Source organism: Motacilla alba, chromosome 3, assembly GCF_015832195.1.
Source record: "Motacilla alba alba isolate MOTALB_02 chromosome 3, Motacilla_alba_V1.0_pri, whole genome shotgun sequence".
In the NCBI taxonomy this organism is placed as follows: domain Eukaryota; kingdom Metazoa; phylum Chordata; class Aves; order Passeriformes; family Motacillidae; genus Motacilla; species Motacilla alba.
In genome coordinates, this window is record NC_052018.1 from 80045939 (window position 1) to 80066605 (window position 20667).

Below are 20667 nucleotides of genomic sequence, written 5' to 3' on the forward strand. Positions count from 1 at the left end.
TTTTGCTATCTCATTATTTAAATTTAAAAATGCTTAAATTACTGTGATAATCATTAAAAATTAATCTACAGTAATCTTACAACTATAGAAATGAAAAAATAAACTTTGTTAATAAAGACTTTTTCTTAATTGAAGAAGAAACTCAAAATTTTTTTTCCAAAAACTAGCAAAAATATCACTTACCTTACAGCAAGAGCAGTGACAACAGGAGTTACCTCATGTAGGAAACAACAGTTACTAGGCAGGTTTTACTCCAGGTGCATAATCTCACAAAATCTGAATCATTTAAATTTAGTGACAACTGTGGGAGTCATGTTTTCAGACCTTTATGCCCTCATACCAACATTGCAAGTGTTCAAGCATGGAGCAAGCCTAGCAAGTCCTTAATTCTTCCATCAATATAGAGGCAAAACAGACACATTATGAGATTCAAATGAAAAAATACTTTATGGGGAAAAAAAAAAAGACAGACTAGATAGCCATTTGTTTGACGTATCCACCAAAAAGAAGGCTCTCCCACCAAAAAGTAACATGGAATAACTGTTGTATATAACTGTCTCATAATTTAAGCAGAGGAATATTCCTCAAAACAAAGAAGCTTTTAGAAAGCTAATATGGTTGTATGAATCAAAGTGTCTGTAAGATACTTTACTTGAACCACGCTCATATAGTTAGAAACCACTTCCATTTTCCTGGGACAAAAACCCAAGACCCTTAACCCTAACTTAGGATGACAAAGTTTGAAATATTATTCTATTAAATTTATATTTTATACATTTTGTCATATTAAAAGCTTTTTTTTTCCCATATTCAAGCAGAACTTAAATCACTTCACTCAGGGAGAAGCTAAGTCAACCTATAGGAGTTAGATAAAGAAAAGTAGATCAAAAATGGATTTAACTTAAAGGAGTTCCCAGACAGCACCAGGACAATGGGTGAAAACAAAGGTGTAAACCCCTCCTTTCGACATATATGCTCTTTATTAAATTGTGAATCAGGAAAGACTTTGGAGGAGAGGAATTAAGGAAAAGGCTGGCAACTTACTCAGGGGTTCAAAATCTGCCCCATACCCTACTCTGAGAAAGGATGGGACCAGGGTCAGAAAAAGAATAAAGATGATGACATAGAAACTTGTCATTTTAAAGAGTGAAACATCTTGTTATCAGGGAGCACAAGAAGCACACAGATCCTGCTGTTAAAATGAACCTGTCTGGAACTGATAGGAAGCCCAGTTGTTTCAGGAATAGGAAACAGTGTGACATTGCTGAGAACAGAACGATCAAGGGAAATAGCCGATGTTGTAATGCCCAATACGGAAGTCTCCTCCCATTAGGAAGCTCTGTGAGATCTCGTTTGGCTGACTATCCTTTGGGTCAGGATGCTTCATTTGACTGGCCTTTTTCAGTTGATGTCATCGAGGTAGCAGCCAGACTGACAGATGAAGAAAATCAAACTAAACTAAGGTGTTTCATCAGATCACTGTTCTAAGGGGAGGTTAAAAAAAAAAAAAAGTCCATGGGAAAACATACTGGTTGTACTGAAAGTTTGAATCAGAGCTGAATACCAGGTCTGCCCTGAACAGTTCTGCTAGAACTATTCACCTTTGTCTGCTACCTGGGCTTAGTTTTTCCAAAGCCAGCTGATGATAATTGTGACTTTCATGCAGTCTTGACTGTAACCACATCTAAAATACACTAGATACTTATTTTGGAGCGTGATAAATACATCTAGGTACTAGAAAACTGTACCTTAAAGAAATGGTTTTTAAGGTAGCTTCACAAAGACCATCTACAGCAATCAGTTTAGCTGACAATCACAAAAAGTGAAAACATTACAGTACAGAGCTGCCTATTATCACCCTTCAAATTGATTTCATCAGAATGTAAATAACTTTGCTTCTTTAAATTCTCTAGGCCTCCTCCAATCAGATGCCACAGAGGTAAAGAATGCAAAAGTATTTCTGCTGCCTTTCATGAAAAGTCTCGATATGACATAATGTTCTCCATGAGATCCGGGAACTTCTTAAATTCATCGTTTTCATTCATCTACCAAAAAACAAGAGGATTGATTCACTTCCTCCCATCAGACAATACTAAGGAACCCTGTTATTTTGCCTTGTCTTCCTCCTCAATACACAAAAATCAAGTAGCTTGCCTACTCAATTAAGGTAGCACTGGCAACAAACAGCACAGTCTTTTTGGGGGATGCTTTCATACCCAAGGACATACAGTCAAGCCACAACTCTTAGAGTGAATTGCTAGAGGAATTAAGGGTTCCCATACCTACACAATGATTTACAAACACCTAGATCATTAGAAGAATACTCTCAACCATTTCAGTACACATAATATTCTTACGAATTCCACCTTTTCACATAGTAGAATAGAAAAAGAGATACAAGACACATTTAGTTCAACTACTAAAGAGAAAGATGACACAAACAAATTATTCTAAGTTACTTTCTCAGGAAAGGTGAAATACTGCATATGCAATTCATTTGAGACAATGTAGAGGTGCTTTTCCTTCTTAAAGGGGAGAAGGAAAAGTACTGTTCAATCACCACATGAAGAAGAATTTTGAATAAATTACAGTTTCTCCCTGGAACCAGATTTCTTTATAATGAACATCACAGCTAAATTCTTTCAAATTATACTCTAATCAGAAATAAAAAATACACTAGTTTAGAGGAATAACTTAATTTAGGAAGAAACTGAAGTAACTGACCAGGTTGTCTCTACTAGTATAGTGGACCATCCATCCTTCTTTCACCATTGTACTGCTCTTCCTCTTTGTGTGTTTGATTGACTGTACAACTCGCATGAGAGGAATATTATTGCTTGTTGAAGGGCTAAAAAGAAGATACAACAGTTCAATATGCAACAAGTTAAAACACAACAGTACTGCAATTATACTCGTTTTATGCATTTAGTCCATAATTTTCAGGAACAGACACCTTTTCTTCCCATACAGATATAGTTGATGGATGAATTTGATAAGACATCTGAGCTCCTACTAGGTCTCCTAGGGCAAGTATTGCAGTCCTTAAGGAACAGAGAAGAAACACACTGGCCTGAGGACACCTACAGAAATTATCCTCTTTCAAAACAATCTGCTGAGACAACTGGTCTTTTATGCCATTTTACACCACAGAAATATAATTAACATCAGCATAACTACCATTTCTTCTTGTCTACGTAAGTTGATTATGCTACTTCATAATATTGTAGTTAATGAAGGTCCCTATCAAAGCAAACTTTCAACTTATGAAAACATAAATCAGGGTGTGTTATATCACAACTGTAAAAGAAAATTCTATTAATGCTAAGGTATATTAACTGTCCTGTAGACAAAGGTTTGATAATCTCTAATATTCTGAGAGAGCCATTAATTAAACATACAGGTTTTAATAGCACTGAAAATGAAGCTAACCACCAAGGTGCCTGCTTAACACCACTACATGTGGCACTACATGGGGCACTAACATACACATCTGTAAACACACATCGTGAGGTAGCTTCAAAACAAAAAAAAGTAAGGATGCTTTAACATCCTTAAATGTTGTTACACTACAGAATTGTTGTTACACTACAGGCATGTCGTTACACTACAGAATTGGCTCCAGGATGCTGTCATGCCAAAAACTTGAACTGGTTCAAATTTGATTAGAAATAAATGGAAAAATCCTACTTAGAGGTAGATGTTGCTTCCCAGTCAGGAGATCCTTGAGCTATGAATCACTGGAAATTGGAAGTATCATTATATGCTCTCCCTCACAAATTTGCTATTAAGCCCTGAACTACAATTATGTTTAGCTTGACCAAATACAATATTAATAATGACTAAGAAAATCAGGATGACACTACTCAGAATAATAGAGAAATAAAAAGATCAAATTTGATTTAAGGAACTATGTTAACTGTTATTGGATAAAAGACTTCAGAAAAATCACTTTCAAGATAAATAAAGCAAACTATGCATAGCCTATGCATAACATGCATAGACTATGATGCCAATATTAAAATATCCCAACTAATGCTGTTTAAATCTACACATATATAACATATATATATGTAAATATGTAATAACATATATATATGTATAACATTTGTAACAGTAACTAAATTAGGCTCAAATCACAGAGACCTTCAACAAACAAACAACTAAAACAACCAAACAACCAAAGCATTAGCTTTGTTAAACTCTAAGTTTTAAAGTTTTATCCTGCTTTAATAACCTGGTTCTATTTCTTCAATAAGTGTCATAGCATGACACTTTTTCCAATTGGAAGCGGCTATATTCTTTTAGTTTATTTATGTTTCAGATTTTCTTGAGATAGGAGAACTTTACAAAGTATTTTCAAGCTAAAAAAAAGAAACCCCGCACAAAGGGAAAATACACGTTCAGCAATAAAACTGGGCTAATTGGAAACGTTTTGCTCATACTATTAAGCAACGCATATCCTGAGCAAAGAAATCCATCCTGTGACTTACCTGATTGTTTTGACAGCTTCCTCATCTTTGTCTGCATCGAGGTCAGATGGATCCATAAAAAAGATTTTGTCCTCTGGAGGAGAGGGCTCTTCAGCATCATCTAGAACTCGACTACCATCACTGTTCATTTCACTGCTGTCAACTTCCATCGGCATATCCAAGTCCTGGCCTGGACTAGCAGGTTCTGGAAACAGCACAAGTCAGACAGTATTTCAAACACACAACTAAAAAAAAATAAATAAAATGCTCCAAAACCCAACTGGTTTGTTTTTTTTTCAGTTAACACTTATGGAAATAAACAAAAAACTGCAATCACAATATACAAAATCTTGACACTTCTGCTGTAAGATGCAGAGTATGCTAATCAACATTATCAGTTTCATTTTGCTAAATGCCAAGGCAAGAGAGACCCAACTGGAACACAAACCATACTGAAACAGAGCAAAAAGATTAAAGTCTAAACCTAAATCTCATTAAGTAATTCTGTTCCACAAGTAATCAGGACCAACAGCTAGAGATGACCCAGAGAATTATTCCTGTGCAAATGAAATTCTCCATTAACAGCAACCCAACTCTGCTTTCCCTGCTCTTGTAGTCCATAATAAGAAAAGTAAAGAAGAAAAGAGGAGCTGTGGAATTGCAGGGAAAAAGAAAAGTAGAACAGATCTTATTCACCTCTGATTTCCTGTAGGCAGAAATTTAAGTGTTTTCAAAAGCTGTACAACCGGTACTGTGGAAAATTAAGAATTAAGACATAAAAATATCTTCATCTGTAGCCTTTTTATAGATGTTTGTTTGTTTGTTGGTTGGTTGGTTTGTGGGGGGTTGTTTTTGTGTTTGTTTTTTACCTAGGGTGAGTTCAATTAACAATGAGAGAAATAACAAAAAATGAATTGCTCTTTTTTGTCTTCAGAAGAATTACATGAAACCATAGTTCCCAAACTATGTGGCCTTTACCACTTTAGCATCACAAGGGCAGTAAAACCAGGCTGCAGCAACATCATGTTGCATATTGCTGTTCACAGCCACCAACCTCAAGATCCAGGAAAGAGCCTGGGAGCTGGAGAAGGTTAGCATGAATGAATGGGATATATTGTGCAATGGCAACAGACCCTAGCACAGATGTTGCCCAGGCTTCTGAATCAAGTTGTACAGTTTGATGCAATCTGCTCCATGTCACCAATTTTGTTTCACTAAAAAATGCGTGACATGGCAACACAGCCACAGAATAGCTGAAATTGGAGGAGATTTTTAAATGTCACCTGGTCCAACAACTCCCCGAGTTCATTTCTCCAGTCTGCTGAAGTCCCTCAGGATAGCAGCACAAACCCTCCGTCAGATCAGCCACTCCTCCCGGTCACCTGCAAACCTCCTGAGGGTACACTCCGCCCCATCAAGATCATTAGTGATGATGTTGAACAGGACTGGACCCTTTGTTGGCCCCTGGGGTACACCACAAGCTATTTGCCATTGATAATCACACTCTAGACCCCCACTCCCCATACAAGCAGTTTTTAATCCCTATCTGCTCATCCATATTTAATCAGTTTAACACTGGTTTAAAACTTACAAAAATACTCTAAATGCTTTCCACAAAGTGTTCCACACATTCCTCTTTCAATTCTGCAAGGTCTATTAAGAAAGCAGTCCTACTTCATTGGGGTTTCCAGAAATTAGGGTGCAATTCTTTCTTTTGGTTTGGCTTGGGGTTTTTCTCCTTTCTCTTTTATCTCAAACACCTCAGCTAACTCTGGCCAGTAAGATATGAGAAAGTCGTAGAAAATGGTACGTGTCTTCAGATATTAACGTTTTAAAGTATATATTTCATGGTAAACAATGAGCAGACCAATCACAGCAGATCTTCAAATTTTGTACATTGAGATGGCTTCTAGATTTTTCATTTCCATTAAGCAATCCCAAGCAAAGCATAGTGAACTTGTCAAGACTGATTAAGTAAAGGTTAAGTCACCAGAGTGTAAGTTTTACAGTGAATCTTTTTCATTTTAACTGAAAAAACTGGCAAAATAAAAAAAAAACATTTGTTTATCAAATATTCAGAGATGAGGGAACTAAATACTAATGCATCTTATTCAGCCTCAGAAGATCTGTCACTATTTGAAAGCATGTTTCTCATCTTACCTCCATTGAAAATAACCTCTCCAAGACAGTCTCGAGGTACTTTAGGTGCACAGCGTTTGTGACAGTTGAATCTGCAATCTAAAACAGCAGATAAATAAGCCCATGATATCAGAACCTGACCCCCACCCAGACACTAACATTTATGATTTACTTCTTCAACACTAACTTCATACATTTGCAATACTAACTACATACATTTGCATGTAACTGAAGACAGCACCAATGAGGTCACCTCCAAGAGGAAATTAGCAATCTTGTCCTTATGTCACATGTTGATTTATCCCACCACTATTTATTATGTCAGTACTTCCCCTTCCAGTACAAAATGGTTTGCTACTTCTGTAGCTTCTTCTGCAGCTATTTTTTCCCTCATGATGTAATTTTTCCCATTCTTTCATTTGTTCCACATCCTTTTTACCATTGCTATATGATTAAACTGTCTCATCGCTAACATTTTTCCCCACCAGCCAACTAAGACTTGCAGACATCAGAAGTCTGATCACACAACATCTATGATCGCACAACTACGTCAGAGCAAATATGTTCTGCAGTAAATCCTGAAGACCAGTTCCCCTCTCATTCAGGTTACAGATTTGCCTGACTACTCAAGCTCCATTTTTTGCTGACACAGAGCAGACAGAATAACGTTACGTCCAGATTTGGCCTGACATGGAGATGGAATCTCAGCTGGATGTGTGCCATTTCTGCACCCAAGGTATCAGATGCAGCCTACTGAACAAAGTCCAGCATACAGCATTACTGGTATGAACAGGAATTTCCTTTATTAGTCGCATCCCTGTCATTTTCAACTCCATCAACACCATGAATTTCAAAACTCCCTACTGCCCCCACAATTGTTTTCATATTGATACTTTAACCTCTTTTTGCTATCCAAAACAAGCTCAATTATTTTCTTTTAAGCCCAGACAAGAGAAAACCCATTATCTCTCCATTTTTAGTAGCAGAGGAGCCAAATCTTGGAGCAGAATACAATATTGCTCAGCTTCTAAGTGCCTAAAAAGATGCATCCTAGGAGACCCATTAACAGTATTTTACAGCCATGGCTTCAGTCCACATTATGAAATACAATTACTTCACTACTTTAAAGAAGGCTGGAAGAAACAGAGACATTTCAAAACCTGTCACGAAACTAGAAGACTGAATCTATCCTAAAAAACTGAACTATATTCAGAAGCATTCCTGGATACTGCAATGCAATTCTCCAGTCTAGTAAATAGCTACAAACATCCCCTAGCATGCTTTTGGCCCACAGTATTAGCATAATCTCCAACAGTTCCAAGGTCTAGCTCATAAACCACAGCATCCTATGAAAATGCTCCAGGCAGTCTGCATAGAGCCACCCAGGCTGGGATGCTAAGAAAATTTGTTAATGAACACGGGTCATTCTGTCCCAGCTGACCTCAGTGTCCAGGAATGTTTCTGGGCACATTTTATTTATTACCACAAATACAGCCTTAGCCTCTCAAACATCATCCTCAGAGCCCAAATAGCAACCTGAATTAAATCAAGAAATCCAGGGCTCTTACGGGTACTCTTACAAAACTACTAAAAGACATCAAGCTTTGTGAATGTGCACAAGAAGATCGGTTGGAAACCTTAAGAATCTGTAGGAAAACTCAGTGACAATATTTTAACAGCTTGATATCAATTCCTGATATATTAAAAATAAGTATAGGATCTTACTGCATAAATGGAGGCCTATTAAGACACTTATTTCTGTCCTGCACATATATATGGCATTTCTCTAGCCTTGTTTTCCATGCATAAATGCTTACAACAAGCATACAAATAATATCTTTATCCAGTGCCATTCAATTCCCTGAAACTGATGTGGAAGCCCCATTTGTTCAGCTGGATACAGTCATAGCAATTGTATATGGCCAGGAGCATCTGTATGTTAAAACCACAGGGCATCTTTTTCAGGCTTCATTATTTTTGTATCATGTGTATCCAAGAGACACACTGACTGGAAAAAATATCAAAACCCTGTTCAGGATGCAGACTTCAAACAGACTACAAAGACTGCAAATAACAACAGAAATGAAAGATAAAACTACTTCCTTACTCACATGAGACAGCAGTATTACTAGTCAAAAAAAGGTCAACACAGCTGTTAGCTTACAATTTTTTCTCTCCTCTAATAAAGCAAACTGAAAATGTATTAAGTGACCTCTCTCAAAAAGCTGACCTTTGATACTCCCATTTGACAAATTCACATGAGAGAAATGGAAACTCCTTTCCATATTAATGTTTATGATTCATTACTAGACTTGTGTTTCCTGCAACAAAGCAAACAGATCTGCACTAACTAGTAATAAAAAGCCAGAAGGAGATCACATTAGTTATGCCCTAGGAACCACATGGAAGAGCCTGAGAACTGAAGCCATGCATGTTAACATATGCTACACAAAAACCATGCAAGTTCAGCACAGGCACCTACCTCCAAAAGGTAATAATCAGTATCCTGTACTAGAATAATACAATGAAAACTCACAGATTCCTTAGTGGTCAGTCTAGAATACAGATAATTAACAAAAGGAAGTATTTTCCATTTTTAATTCATCATTATCCTTCTAGAATTGCAGTGTTTTCAATCTACACAATTAAATCTTACCTTTCAGAAAAACGTACAATGCACAGCTTACTACTATGAAAATTAGGGCTGCTGTGATCTTCTGAAAATTAAGCAATTTTTCAAAACTTACATGTCCCTATTTTGCAGTATACAGCAACCTAAGTTGCAATCAGTTTTAAATACAAGACCTTTACTGAAATTTAGTGCTAGAGCAGAAAATTAAACGCTTACCTTTACACTGCATTCCTTGGCGAAAAAGGCCCTTCAGCAGCCGTTTGCAATACTGGCAGATGGTGGGACGAGTGTAAGAGTGAACAGCAAAGGTGTGTGGGACCTTCACTCTGCAAAGCACCATCTTATCCATCCAGATGGGGCGGCCACTCCAAGAAGGAATCCTCTTACTAGGTTCTGGGCAGCAACGCTGGAATAAAGAAGGAATACATAATTCGCACCCGAGCAGTTCTACTGCCATGACTGCTTTGAAAAGTCACAGCAGTCAGGTGAACTGGAAAAAGGCAAAAACTGCACCCATTCTTAAAAAGGACAGAATGGACAACCCTGGGAACCACTGACCTTTCAGCCACCCCTCTGTATCTGGGAGATCACAGAGATCCTACTAGAAGCTTAACTAAAGCACATGAAGGACAGGGAAGTGACTCAGCACAGCCAGCAGCTTTTCCTGATAGAGTGACTCCATAAGTGGACAACAAAAGGGCTTCAGATGTCATTTATCTGGAATTCTGTAAAGCCTTTGACATGGTCACCATAACATCCTTCACTCTGGAGAGATGGATTCAATGGGCAGACTTTTAGGAGAATAAGGAATTGGCTGGATGGTCACATCCAGAGGGTAGTGGTCAATGGCTCAGTGTCCTGATAGACATCAGTGACAAGTGGTGTCCCTCAGGGCTGGTACTGGGACCAGAGCTATTAAATGTCTTTACCAATGACAGAGAGTGGGAGCGAGTGCACCCTCAGCAAGTTTGTGGAAGTCACCCAGCTGAGTGGTGCAGGTGGCACACTCCAGGGACATGATGCCACCCAGCAGGACCTGGATAAGCTTGAGAAGTGGGTCCATGGGATAATTATGTGGCTCAACAAGGCCAAGTGCTGGCACTGCACCTGGGTTGGGGCACCTCCCTGTATCAACACAGGGGATTGGTGTCAGCCCTGCTGGGAAGGACTTGGGGGTCCTGGTGGATGAAAAAAAATGTCAGTGGGGCTGTAAGGGAGGTGTTGGCTCCAAAAGTGACCAGACAAGAAAGCAACGTAGCCAAAAAGCTTTAAGAGGACATTCTGGTATTGTAAAACAAAACCATGAAAATACCAGATGGAAAAGCCTTACAGAAAGCAGGAAGTTATGTATGAACCTTTATTTCCACAGAAGATAAAATGCTAGAAATTCACTCACGGCATTCATTTTTTGAGCAAGCTGACAAGGTGCAGACAGCACATACAAACCTCCATATAGAAGGTAAAACGGAAAGCACTGGAGGCAGGCAAACCAAATTCCAATCACCACCTCAAACTATCAGTTTTTATAAGCAAGGTATAGCATGTCGGATAGCTTACTAAATTAGGCAAAACTATTTAGAAATTTCAAAAATTATTTAGAAAATAAAACCCCCTCAAAAATTCTTTGAAATGACATTAAAAGAAAAACTTTCGCAATTAAAACAGAAGAGTCATTACTAAGCATGCACACAGAAATCATAAAGTTAAATTCTGTGATAAATGTTTACAATTCAATGTTCACTGAATAAATCTTACCAGTAGTCATAAACATCAAAATAAATATTTTTCATTACTCAAGACTAAGCTTTTCTAGCCTCTAGCTAAAAAAAATCATGTTCTTGAACTAGACTACATGATTTGTATTTTAAATTGTGGTAAGAATAGTAATAGTGTAAAGTAACAGATGATTAGAAAAGCCTAAGGCACAAACAAATGGATCTAATCCCTGCCTGTCCTGTCTTATGATCCCAATATAGTTGGGATACACCTGATAATTGATGTTTGTTATGTAATTGATAACCTCTCAGCAATCATCACAACAAGGAACTACTATGGATGTCTGTTTTTACTGTAAGCCTTTCATCCCCTACACCCTCATTGATAGGGTTTGGGTTTTTTTGGATTAACTCTGTGAAAAGCTTAACAGCCGATCAGGAACACACTTCCCCAGTATTAAAGCTTACAATTTGTACTGTTTTAGCCAAGTAACTAATCTATGCTGATACAATAATTACAGAACTAATCTGTATTACAAAGAAGGCAAGATGTTTTATCATTCTAAAGCCAAAGTTCTCAGGATTTCCTACAACTATGAGTGAAAGGCCAGTACCTAAATTATATATAAAACTTGTAATTTATTTCCTGTTGCACCTCTCACAGTAATAAGAAGCATTAAGTGTCAAAGTCTAAGAATCACTGTATTTTAAAACTCACTAAAACCAATCATAATGGTTAAGCTTGACTCCCACATACTCATCATTACCCACTTAAAACACTATCTAGTTCTCCAGAGGTTAAAGAATTTGAAACACAAATTATTTCTTCTTCCACATTACATACTTCTTCAGAGGCAGAGGATGTGTGTTCAGCTTGTGCTGGTCTTGGGACTGAAAGCCCTGCTCCTGGTAAAGACACGTTAGATAGGCGCCTCTTCCTCACTCCACTGCAGTTGTTCGGAATCTTGAAGGCACATCGCTTATGGTAGTTTAACCCACAACCTGGAAGAGGAGTTTGTTTATTCAAAAAACCTCCCAACATTCAAAGTCACAATAACAGTACTAGTATTTTGATAAAGGAGTTTTTAAAAGATGACCCAGGAAAATGGTAAAGGCAGAAATAGACTGTTCATGTCAAATTCTCTGATTTTAGGGCTCTTGATGCAATTCACAAAAACAGCTTTTTCTCCAGTAAGCCCAGTTCTAGAAACAAGGTCTAACACTTGGAAGCAGCTGATCTCCCACCACCAGGAGGCTTTCATCACTACCTCAATTTGGAGCACAAGAACCAAGAAGAATTCAGTGAGAAAGCAGTGTTAGTACCTGACAGCAGGCTGTAGAGTGCTCCACAGCCAGCTGGATGAAAGCCATAAGGAAAGGGATTCCCCTTTGGGAGTCTCTCCAAAGTCTGTGTTCCTTGTGCAAAGAACACAAGGTTGTAAGCTAGCTATTTTTTTCGAAGTGGGAAACAACAACACTTCTTAAGTCATTAGCCCAAGGTCATGCATTAGCCCAAGTTCGCATTAATGCCAAGATCAGAACTTCGGTTTTCCAATGCACAAACCCTTCCAGCTAGGAAATACTGTATTTATCACTTGCTAACATACCAAACACGATACAACTTCTTCTTCCTCATCTTATATAGATACACACACACAGAGAAATACACTAAATATCATAGACTTACTTACCCTCACATTTCAATCCTTGTCGTACCAAACCCCAAAGCATCTCTCCGCAGTAGTCACAAAAAGTAGGAGCCTTGTAGGAATGCACATAAAGTGCATGAGGACGAATCTGGAAATCTTCAACTGTAGCCAAAGCTTTTAAAAAATTGCAGTAAGTTATAGCTCTTGCCACAGGATCAACAAAGATTTATGGAAAGAACATGTTTTAGAAATGGCTAATTTAAAGAATGCTGACAAGATATTTAGAAATCAGCATTTTACTGTATGTCATTGAAATATGCATTTAGGAGACTACATAGTTCTCAGTAAACATTTTTATTGAGGAAAAATATCCATTGAACTCTGCAGGCTAATGGTCCCAACTAATCAAAAGTATGAATGACTCTGTTGAAAACCTCACTAAGCTGAAGGCAGGTACAACAAGCTTTGCTAAAAGCAACAGTAAATGTTTTAAAGAGCAACTTAATTTTCAAGCTGTTTCGTAACCTACAAATTTTTTAAAAAAAGACCGTTCTAAAAAAATCAATTTTTATTTTCTAAAGGACTTTTGCAGTAAAAGCTTATTAAAGTCAACTCAAGTGTATCAAAACAGAACTGTGGATAAAGTTTCCACAGAACACTGAAATATTCTTTTCCTTAAATAAGTGTAGATATATTTCAAATTTTTTGTCCTGTTTCTTTGAGGGAAAGGAAAAAAAAAAAAGGTACTTTACATCAAGATTGCCTTGCCCTGGTGGCTACTGTGTTTTGATCAGATACGTACTAACACTCCCTATTCAGATTCTTATTTTAAAAATCCTGCTGAAAGAGATTTATATGTCTTCAAAATTCCTCAGTTTTGGGTGGCCTGTCTGCCTGTAAGGAAACTGTCAGAGATTGCCAAGAGTCACACAACAAATGTTCCAAATATGCTATTCACCAGAAGCAATGACAAGCTCAAAATAAGATGATCAATTACTGAACATCTTAGACATGCCCTGAAATGTGGCCAAGGACTCAGCCTTACAGCTATCAAATTCATACTTTATTGACCAAGTTTACAAATCTAAGCTTATGACAGTCAAGAGGTCTCTCCCCTAACATATAGTCTTAGTTTGTCACTTTATCCTCAGAGACTTAAAAAAATGCTCAACACTAGTCCAGCTTTTGTTTGCAGTTTAACTACAGCTGACTTTTGATTGAATTTGATGAAGTATTGATCAAACATATACAATGACAATCAGGGCTGGGGTTATTTTGTCCTCGTTATTGGTTAATAACCACCACTCTAAGGACTATATTGTTTAAAGAAACCATTTTTAAGAACTACAATAATCCATAAGAGTCTGTTTTTATGTGTATGATTCAGCAACAACATTTATATGAAGTCTTATGACAGCATAAGCCATCAATAGCAAAAGCTACAGAACAAAAAGATCAATCTAAGCAAAAGAAAACCCACAACAGTTGGAAGAACAAATTCTGAATCCTACCTGCATTTCACCATAAACAAGTACAAAAATTAAAAACTGGTATTATTATACTTATAAATTCTTGTTTGTATAATTCAGATTTATTTTTAATAATAAAACTGAAGAAGATTAAAAAAGAACAGTGAAAAAATAACATAACTGAGTACTGAAGCATCGGTGACACTTGGACTTTTTTAGAAACCTCTACCCCAAAGTATATTGCCCAGAGTGAAAAGGCTCAAGGCAGACATGAAAATAATGTTTCGTGAAGTCCTATTTTAATCTACTGAACAAAAAGTGTTCCACTGTTACAATGGTACCTACCAGAGAGTACAACCTCAACAAGATCTCCCTCATGTATCTCTTCTGCTGATGTAATTCGTTGCAAAATATTATCTGAGTTCAGGTCGTGGCGGAACAGGAGAATTTTGTCATACATGCCAAAGAAACCACACTCTGGGAACTGCAACAGAAATCAAACTCTAAATTAATACATCCTCTTTGATAATGTTATACATCAATGTTTTTAATAATAGCTACAGAACTCAAGAGTTGTAAATGTTTCATGATAACAAAAATAATCTGCTTATTTTTGAGGAAACAAAGCATTTTCTGAAATTTTTAATTTTTTTTTACCTGAAAAAAAGAAGTGTAAAGTTTTTGTTTCTTTGGGTTTTTAATATCTCAGACCTGCATAATCAGTCTGGCAAGTAAAATCCAATGCAGGCCTTTAACTTGGATACCACCACCTATAATCTTTATTTCACAGGCATTCTGGTCAGGCAGGTATTTAGCTCGAGACACTCCAGCAGCACCTGCCACACTTTTCTTGAGGAGCAAGCCAGTTAAGAAGCTCCATACTGTTGTTCTACAACAGTTTAGATCTACAGATATGAGAAATCCCAAGTAATATACTCCAGAGGATGCTGCTTCAGCAGAAAAGTTGGACTCTATGACCTACAAGATCCCTTCCAACATTAGCAAATTTGGGTGATTCTGTGAAAAGAAAATCTCAAATCCCCACAAGGACAGAAAAAAAATCCATACAGGAAACAGATACACTAAATAATGTGCCACTTTTCCATGACACATCACTGAAAAAAGCTCTCTCATTCTGTATTTCCCTACTCATAGAAAGCTTTCTCGTTTTGTATTTTCCCTACTCTTCAAATACAAACACTGTCAAGTATGAGGAAAACTTCTTAAAATTAAAAGCTTAAAAGTAAACAGTTCATGGGCAAAAAGAGCAGGAACAGACCCTGGAGAGGAATGAGTAGAATTCAAGCAGCTCCTTTGACCTTTTGGTTTAAACCAGAATTCAAACTTGAGGTGGGAACACACATGTAGAACAAAACAGGAAAAGTGGGGGGAAAAATACGGAAAAGCTCAGAAGAAACTTTTAATTAATGAGGTAACAAGTTAGTAATTTATATGTCACACAGTCAATAGTATCTAAACTGCATGAAGCTTGTGGTACATTAATTGTTCTTAACTAAGATTTGTTCTACCAAATCAAATACATAATGAAGGTATCGTATCCATTGTGCCCATTGTTTTCACACTTTCTTCTCATTCAGAGCAAAAATAATGTGCTCTTTACAGCAGCAATTTTATCTGAAATATCAAGATGGTCTTCTCTGTTTTGGTGTGTAGTCACTACATAATTACATGACACATAATACTGAAGAAGTCCATGCTCCAGAAAACATGCTGTCTACCTTGGACAGTCACAAAGACAGGCAGAATTTGTACAATTTAACCCGTGCAAAAGCAAAAGACAGAGATGACAAATTTCTACTGACACATAAGTATTCAGTCCACAGCAAGAAGAAACTGATTTACTGGGCTGATGCCAAAGCAGCCGGCTGCTTCCTCTGTCTCTCAACTCACTCTCAGGTTTCCTACGTAAAATAGCAAATATCCAAGAATATACTGAAAATTACATTTTTCCAATTGCCCAAAGATCATTTGCAATAGGAAAGAAAATATAAAGCTTAAGAATTAGCTGTGCTGCCCAAATACATATATCAGTATCTCTACAAGTATGCACAGGACTTGACTTTATATTCTGAACATGCAAAGATACAGCCACTAGTAATTCTTCCAAGGGAACTGACATTTCTTCATAACTGAAACCACATCATAAACTTACTTTAAGCTCTAACTCAAAATCCCACTGTGCCTTGATTGACAAGAAAACAAGATATATTAACATTATTAAAATAAGTGCTGTGAGGTTTATTCCTTGATACATTGTTAACTTCTGTTAATTGCACAATACTGCTGAAGAACTTAATTCTAACAAAAGGGATATAAAATCAACATTGCAACAGTATATATCTGCCTGCAGATACACATGACACATTTTAATAACACCAACATTAACTTCAGCTGCCAGGAGGGACAACTCATGACTCAGGGTATCACGTGAACTATTGTCTCTTCATATTAAATTCACAGAACCACCTACAAACCACAGATTTTAAGGAAGCCTCTAAGATATTTCACAGGTTTGAGTCTCCTTCTTTTGATAAAGATATGTCTTTGTCTTTTTTTTTTTCACTCTTTAAGACCATAACCCTGTCATGCAGCTGCCAGAACATCCCTACGCATAATCCCCCACCTCAATAACCAGAGGTCACATAATCACCTGCCAAGCAGCACTTATCTTAATTGCAATGACAAAATATATTCTGCCTATGCACCATTTACCCATTCTCAAATGTACCCATGTACAAATCTTTGATTTATTAAAATGTTTTAAACATACTACACTAATTTTCATTACTAAAAAGCATTACTGGCAAAACAAACTAGTTACAGATGAACACTGAAGTCCTCTTTGTGACAGCAAGTGTAAACATTAAAAATATGAGACATTACATCCCTTAGAAAGTAGCATCAACATTAATCCAAAGTTTGTAAATAACATTATAATACCTATGACTAAGATTTTGGTTTCCAAATAAATTCCAGAAAAAGGCAAAATTAATTTCTATGGAGTAGAAATATTATGAAAAAAGCAAAATCATCTATTACAGACTGTTAGAAGTGTTGATACCAACACCCTAATTTGGTTCTCCATTAATTAAGTTGACCTTTTAGGCTGTGTATCATAAATGCTTCTCACATTGTCATGATATGCTTTACTGCCCTATTCTTCCAAAACAAATATACATACGCATGAAGGAAATGACTGTGAAAGATTGTCTGGTTTTGTAACTCTAACATTTAACCTCCTTAAAAGGTATTTCTTCCACTTCCAAACTTGAGCTTTATCGGTGGCTTCTAGACCAAGATGCAGAATCAAAAGTTCATGACTAACAAGGGAATAATCCATACTAGTATGGTTCTCTCTAAACACAGACTCTGTATACAGTTTCTATAGTATGTGACAAGTCTGCACCAGGACACATTTTTCTAGGCATTGTGCATGCCTGCTCTCCATTTCTGAAGTAATACTTCCAAAAGCTAAAAGGATGAGAAGAGACCCAGCCTGTTCATTACTATGGAGAGCTTCATTTGCTAGGAGGTTTTCCTGAATCCTTAAGAGGGACGGGCAGTAGCTGAGGAACCTCGCAGCAGCTCCTTTACCTGTCCTGCTTGTGAGATGCTTGTCTGCACATCCACAAAGCAGCACAGAGGAAAAATGCAGGTGGAGGTAGCCCACCAAAACCCTGCCCAGGACCTCCCAGGCCCTTCACAGGAGCCATCAGGCCACCAAAGACTCATCTTCACAAGCACAGAGAAAGAAGGGCAGGTAGGAACCCAAATAAAGAACTCCAGAGAAAAGATACCCTGGCCTTCATAGGACATCCTTCGACCCAGTTTCCACACATACACTGGTCAGGTAAGTCAACACTGGAACACCTTTTGGCCTGTGAGTGGTTGTAGTCCAATGGTATGGTACAGATTATAGAATGCTGGGAAATTAGGATTGTACAGTACATACGGAATGTTTACAGAAAGCAACAAAGGCAAGGAAAGAGGTGATTCAGGGAAGAATAAACGTGGGAAAAAATCAAGGGATAAGAAGATAAAAGAGGCTGGTCATCTGTAAACAGGGGTTGGTCAGAACAATTGTCTGATCATGCCCTGTGCATCATCAGCACCACCCATCCTCTATATTAAATTCAATTTCTAGCTATTTTCCTGAATGATTTTCTCTCATTCTGAGCCCATGTGTGTGTATTGGGTTGGGGGGGGCGGTCTGACTGGCAGCAATCAGAGCAAGAGGACCCTGCAATCTCAGTGACTGGAGAGATCAGAGTATGTAAAATCAAGAGCTTAAATATCCAGGTGTCAGCAACTGAAAAGACCAGTATCCAGCAGCTGCTGCTGAAGTAGCAGAGAGTGCTTGAAGCCGGCTGCTGGAGACACCCACCTTTTTTGTTGCTATTTTTTACTGGTGGGTGAGTGGGTACATGTCTGTATGTTTTTTCCCCACTACCAGACCTCCATCCTGAACCACCAGAGACTGATACAGCATGGGACTGCGGCTGCTGTTTGTGCTCATGTGAGTGCTCACAGACAAGACACACTGCTGATCTGTTTGGATCTGTGTGTATACATGTATGTGCTGCACACCTGTATCCAAATGCTAGTGTCTACCAGGAATACGTGATCAGTCTTGCTGTCTGTAGCTGCACATAGGGACAGAGCTGCAGCAGCCACCAAATTCAATCATACCTAAAAAAATTTTTCAAGTTAGATGAACTAATCCTGCTCTTTCCTTGCACACTTCCCCCCAACCCCACCAAAAAAAAATTTCTCAGTTACAAAACAACAGACACTACTGAGAAGATGCCTGCCTCCCAACTCCTTTCCACACACTCTGGCTCAGATGCCTCTCCTCTGCCCCCACTCCAGCCCCGTGCACCCAAGCCATGGAAGTGCTGGCTGGCTGCCCTCCCCACGGCCGGCTCTGATGAGCTGCAGGTGGCCCAGCAGAGCCCTGTCTAAGGCACTTGGCCAGGCCTCGATGCAGGGAGCAATCAGCTCCAAGCAAGCAGCTTGGCTCCTTACAGGCATGCGGCGCCCTGCTCTCTCTTCCGCTCCCCAGTCCATTCGGGAATACAGCATTCCTTGCTAACACCTTGGCCAGAAGGCTCAGTGCAGACTGCTGGCCAAAAATAACCTCATCGATTAACAGGGGTTTTAGTTCAAGTGGTATCTTTTACAGAATTTTTACGCAAAGCTTAAACTATGTTCAATAGTTGAACTACATTCAAGTTGTACACTACCAAATTCTTCTCTCTTGTACTGCAGCAAAGTACAGCTTTTATAGCTTTCCTTATGCTCAGTTACATGAAGCTGTTAAGAAAGAACATTATCCAGTTCCTTTGAAGTGTTAAGAGCTCATAATGTAAACTTGAAAACAAAACTCAAAGCAGAATTTTTTGAAGCCTGTTTTATCTTATGGGATTATACAGCTTTTACTTTCCTGCATAAAAGCCTAATGTATCCGCACAGTTACTCAGAACATATAAACTGCTAATCCCAGTATTACTAAGTTTCCTAAAAGCAAAAACATGACTGTTCCCAGTCTTAACAGTTCCAAAAGAGCATCTAGTGACAGGAAATCACTTGTGGGAAGTCTACATATGCACTAAACTGTGCCAAAATTAATCTCTAGTACAATATCATCAACTTATATCAAGAATATATGTAATTCTTAATACTTGGGTGGTACTAACACAAATAACACAACTAGTGGCACTACTGCAGTTACACTGAGGAAAAATCATTGGTGTTATCTAGCATGCTCATACTGTAAGTATTACAGCATAGCTAGCTTTAATTGAGAGTGCATTACATAGTCTTTTTTATCCAGAAGAACTCAACCAACATATTCTGAGTGAAACACAAGTGAGGCTTCTTTCTATCTTGGCAGTAACTGAAAAATCCCTTTACTTCAAGTTCCAGGAGTTACTTTACAAAATTCTGGACTAGTCGCCAAAAATTCCCACTAGGGAAACGTGTAGGCGGATATTGTTTCAAGGTCCAATATCTCATGACCCGTCATAACTCAAAACAAATGCTTCAAACCACTGAAAGTTAATTCCAAAGTCTAATGGTCCAAAACACCATTGGAAAGCCTCTCCGTTCACTGAAGTCATCCATTCTATTATCCTGCATCCCTACCCGGCTATTCACTCCCACTCTTTAGAATCATGTGCCAAATCACATTATCACACAGATGATTAGCTTCAAACATGTTGCAGGAGATCTTTCCCTCACCAGATGCCTCAGTACAGACATACTTGGACTACTGCTTGGCTAGGTTTTCCAGCATACAAACCTATTAACATGCTGGAAGTGCTAATCTGCCTGCCATGTAACACCTCTGTACCCCCAGTAACTCCCCCAGCTCTCACCTTCTCACAAGCGTGTTTGCTTCTCATGCCTCAACTCTTGCTAAGTCTCTGCATTACTTAGCTCATATGAAGAAAAGAGTTGACAAGTCGAGAAGGCAGAGCAGTAGGAGGAAAACATATTTGACTACATCTGAACAGAAGAGATGATTTGCATTCATTTTCGAGCCTTTCAGAAATAAACACCATGAACTATCAC

General features: G+C 38.0%; 1 protein-coding gene across 4 annotated transcripts in view; it reads right to left on the reverse strand.

The window, feature by feature from the left end:
* Positions 1 to 20667, reverse strand: part of PRKD3 (protein kinase D3) — a 42383-nt gene that overhangs the window by 13609 nt on the left and 8107 nt on the right. For all 4 annotated transcript variants that reach the window (XM_038131267.1, XM_038131265.1, XM_038131266.1 and 1 more), the window contains exons 3-9: positions 14419 to 14557; positions 12647 to 12778; positions 11800 to 11957; positions 9457 to 9646; positions 6630 to 6707; positions 4491 to 4674; positions 2725 to 2848 (exon numbers count right to left, since the gene is read on the reverse strand). In XM_038131267.1, the coding sequence (XP_037987195.1) occupies positions 2725 to 2848; positions 4491 to 4674; positions 6630 to 6707; positions 9457 to 9646; positions 11800 to 11957; positions 12647 to 12778; positions 14419 to 14557 (1005 nt within the window). The remainder of the gene's footprint in view (positions 1 to 2724; positions 2849 to 4490; positions 4675 to 6629; positions 6708 to 9456; positions 9647 to 11799; positions 11958 to 12646; positions 12779 to 14418; positions 14558 to 20667) is intronic.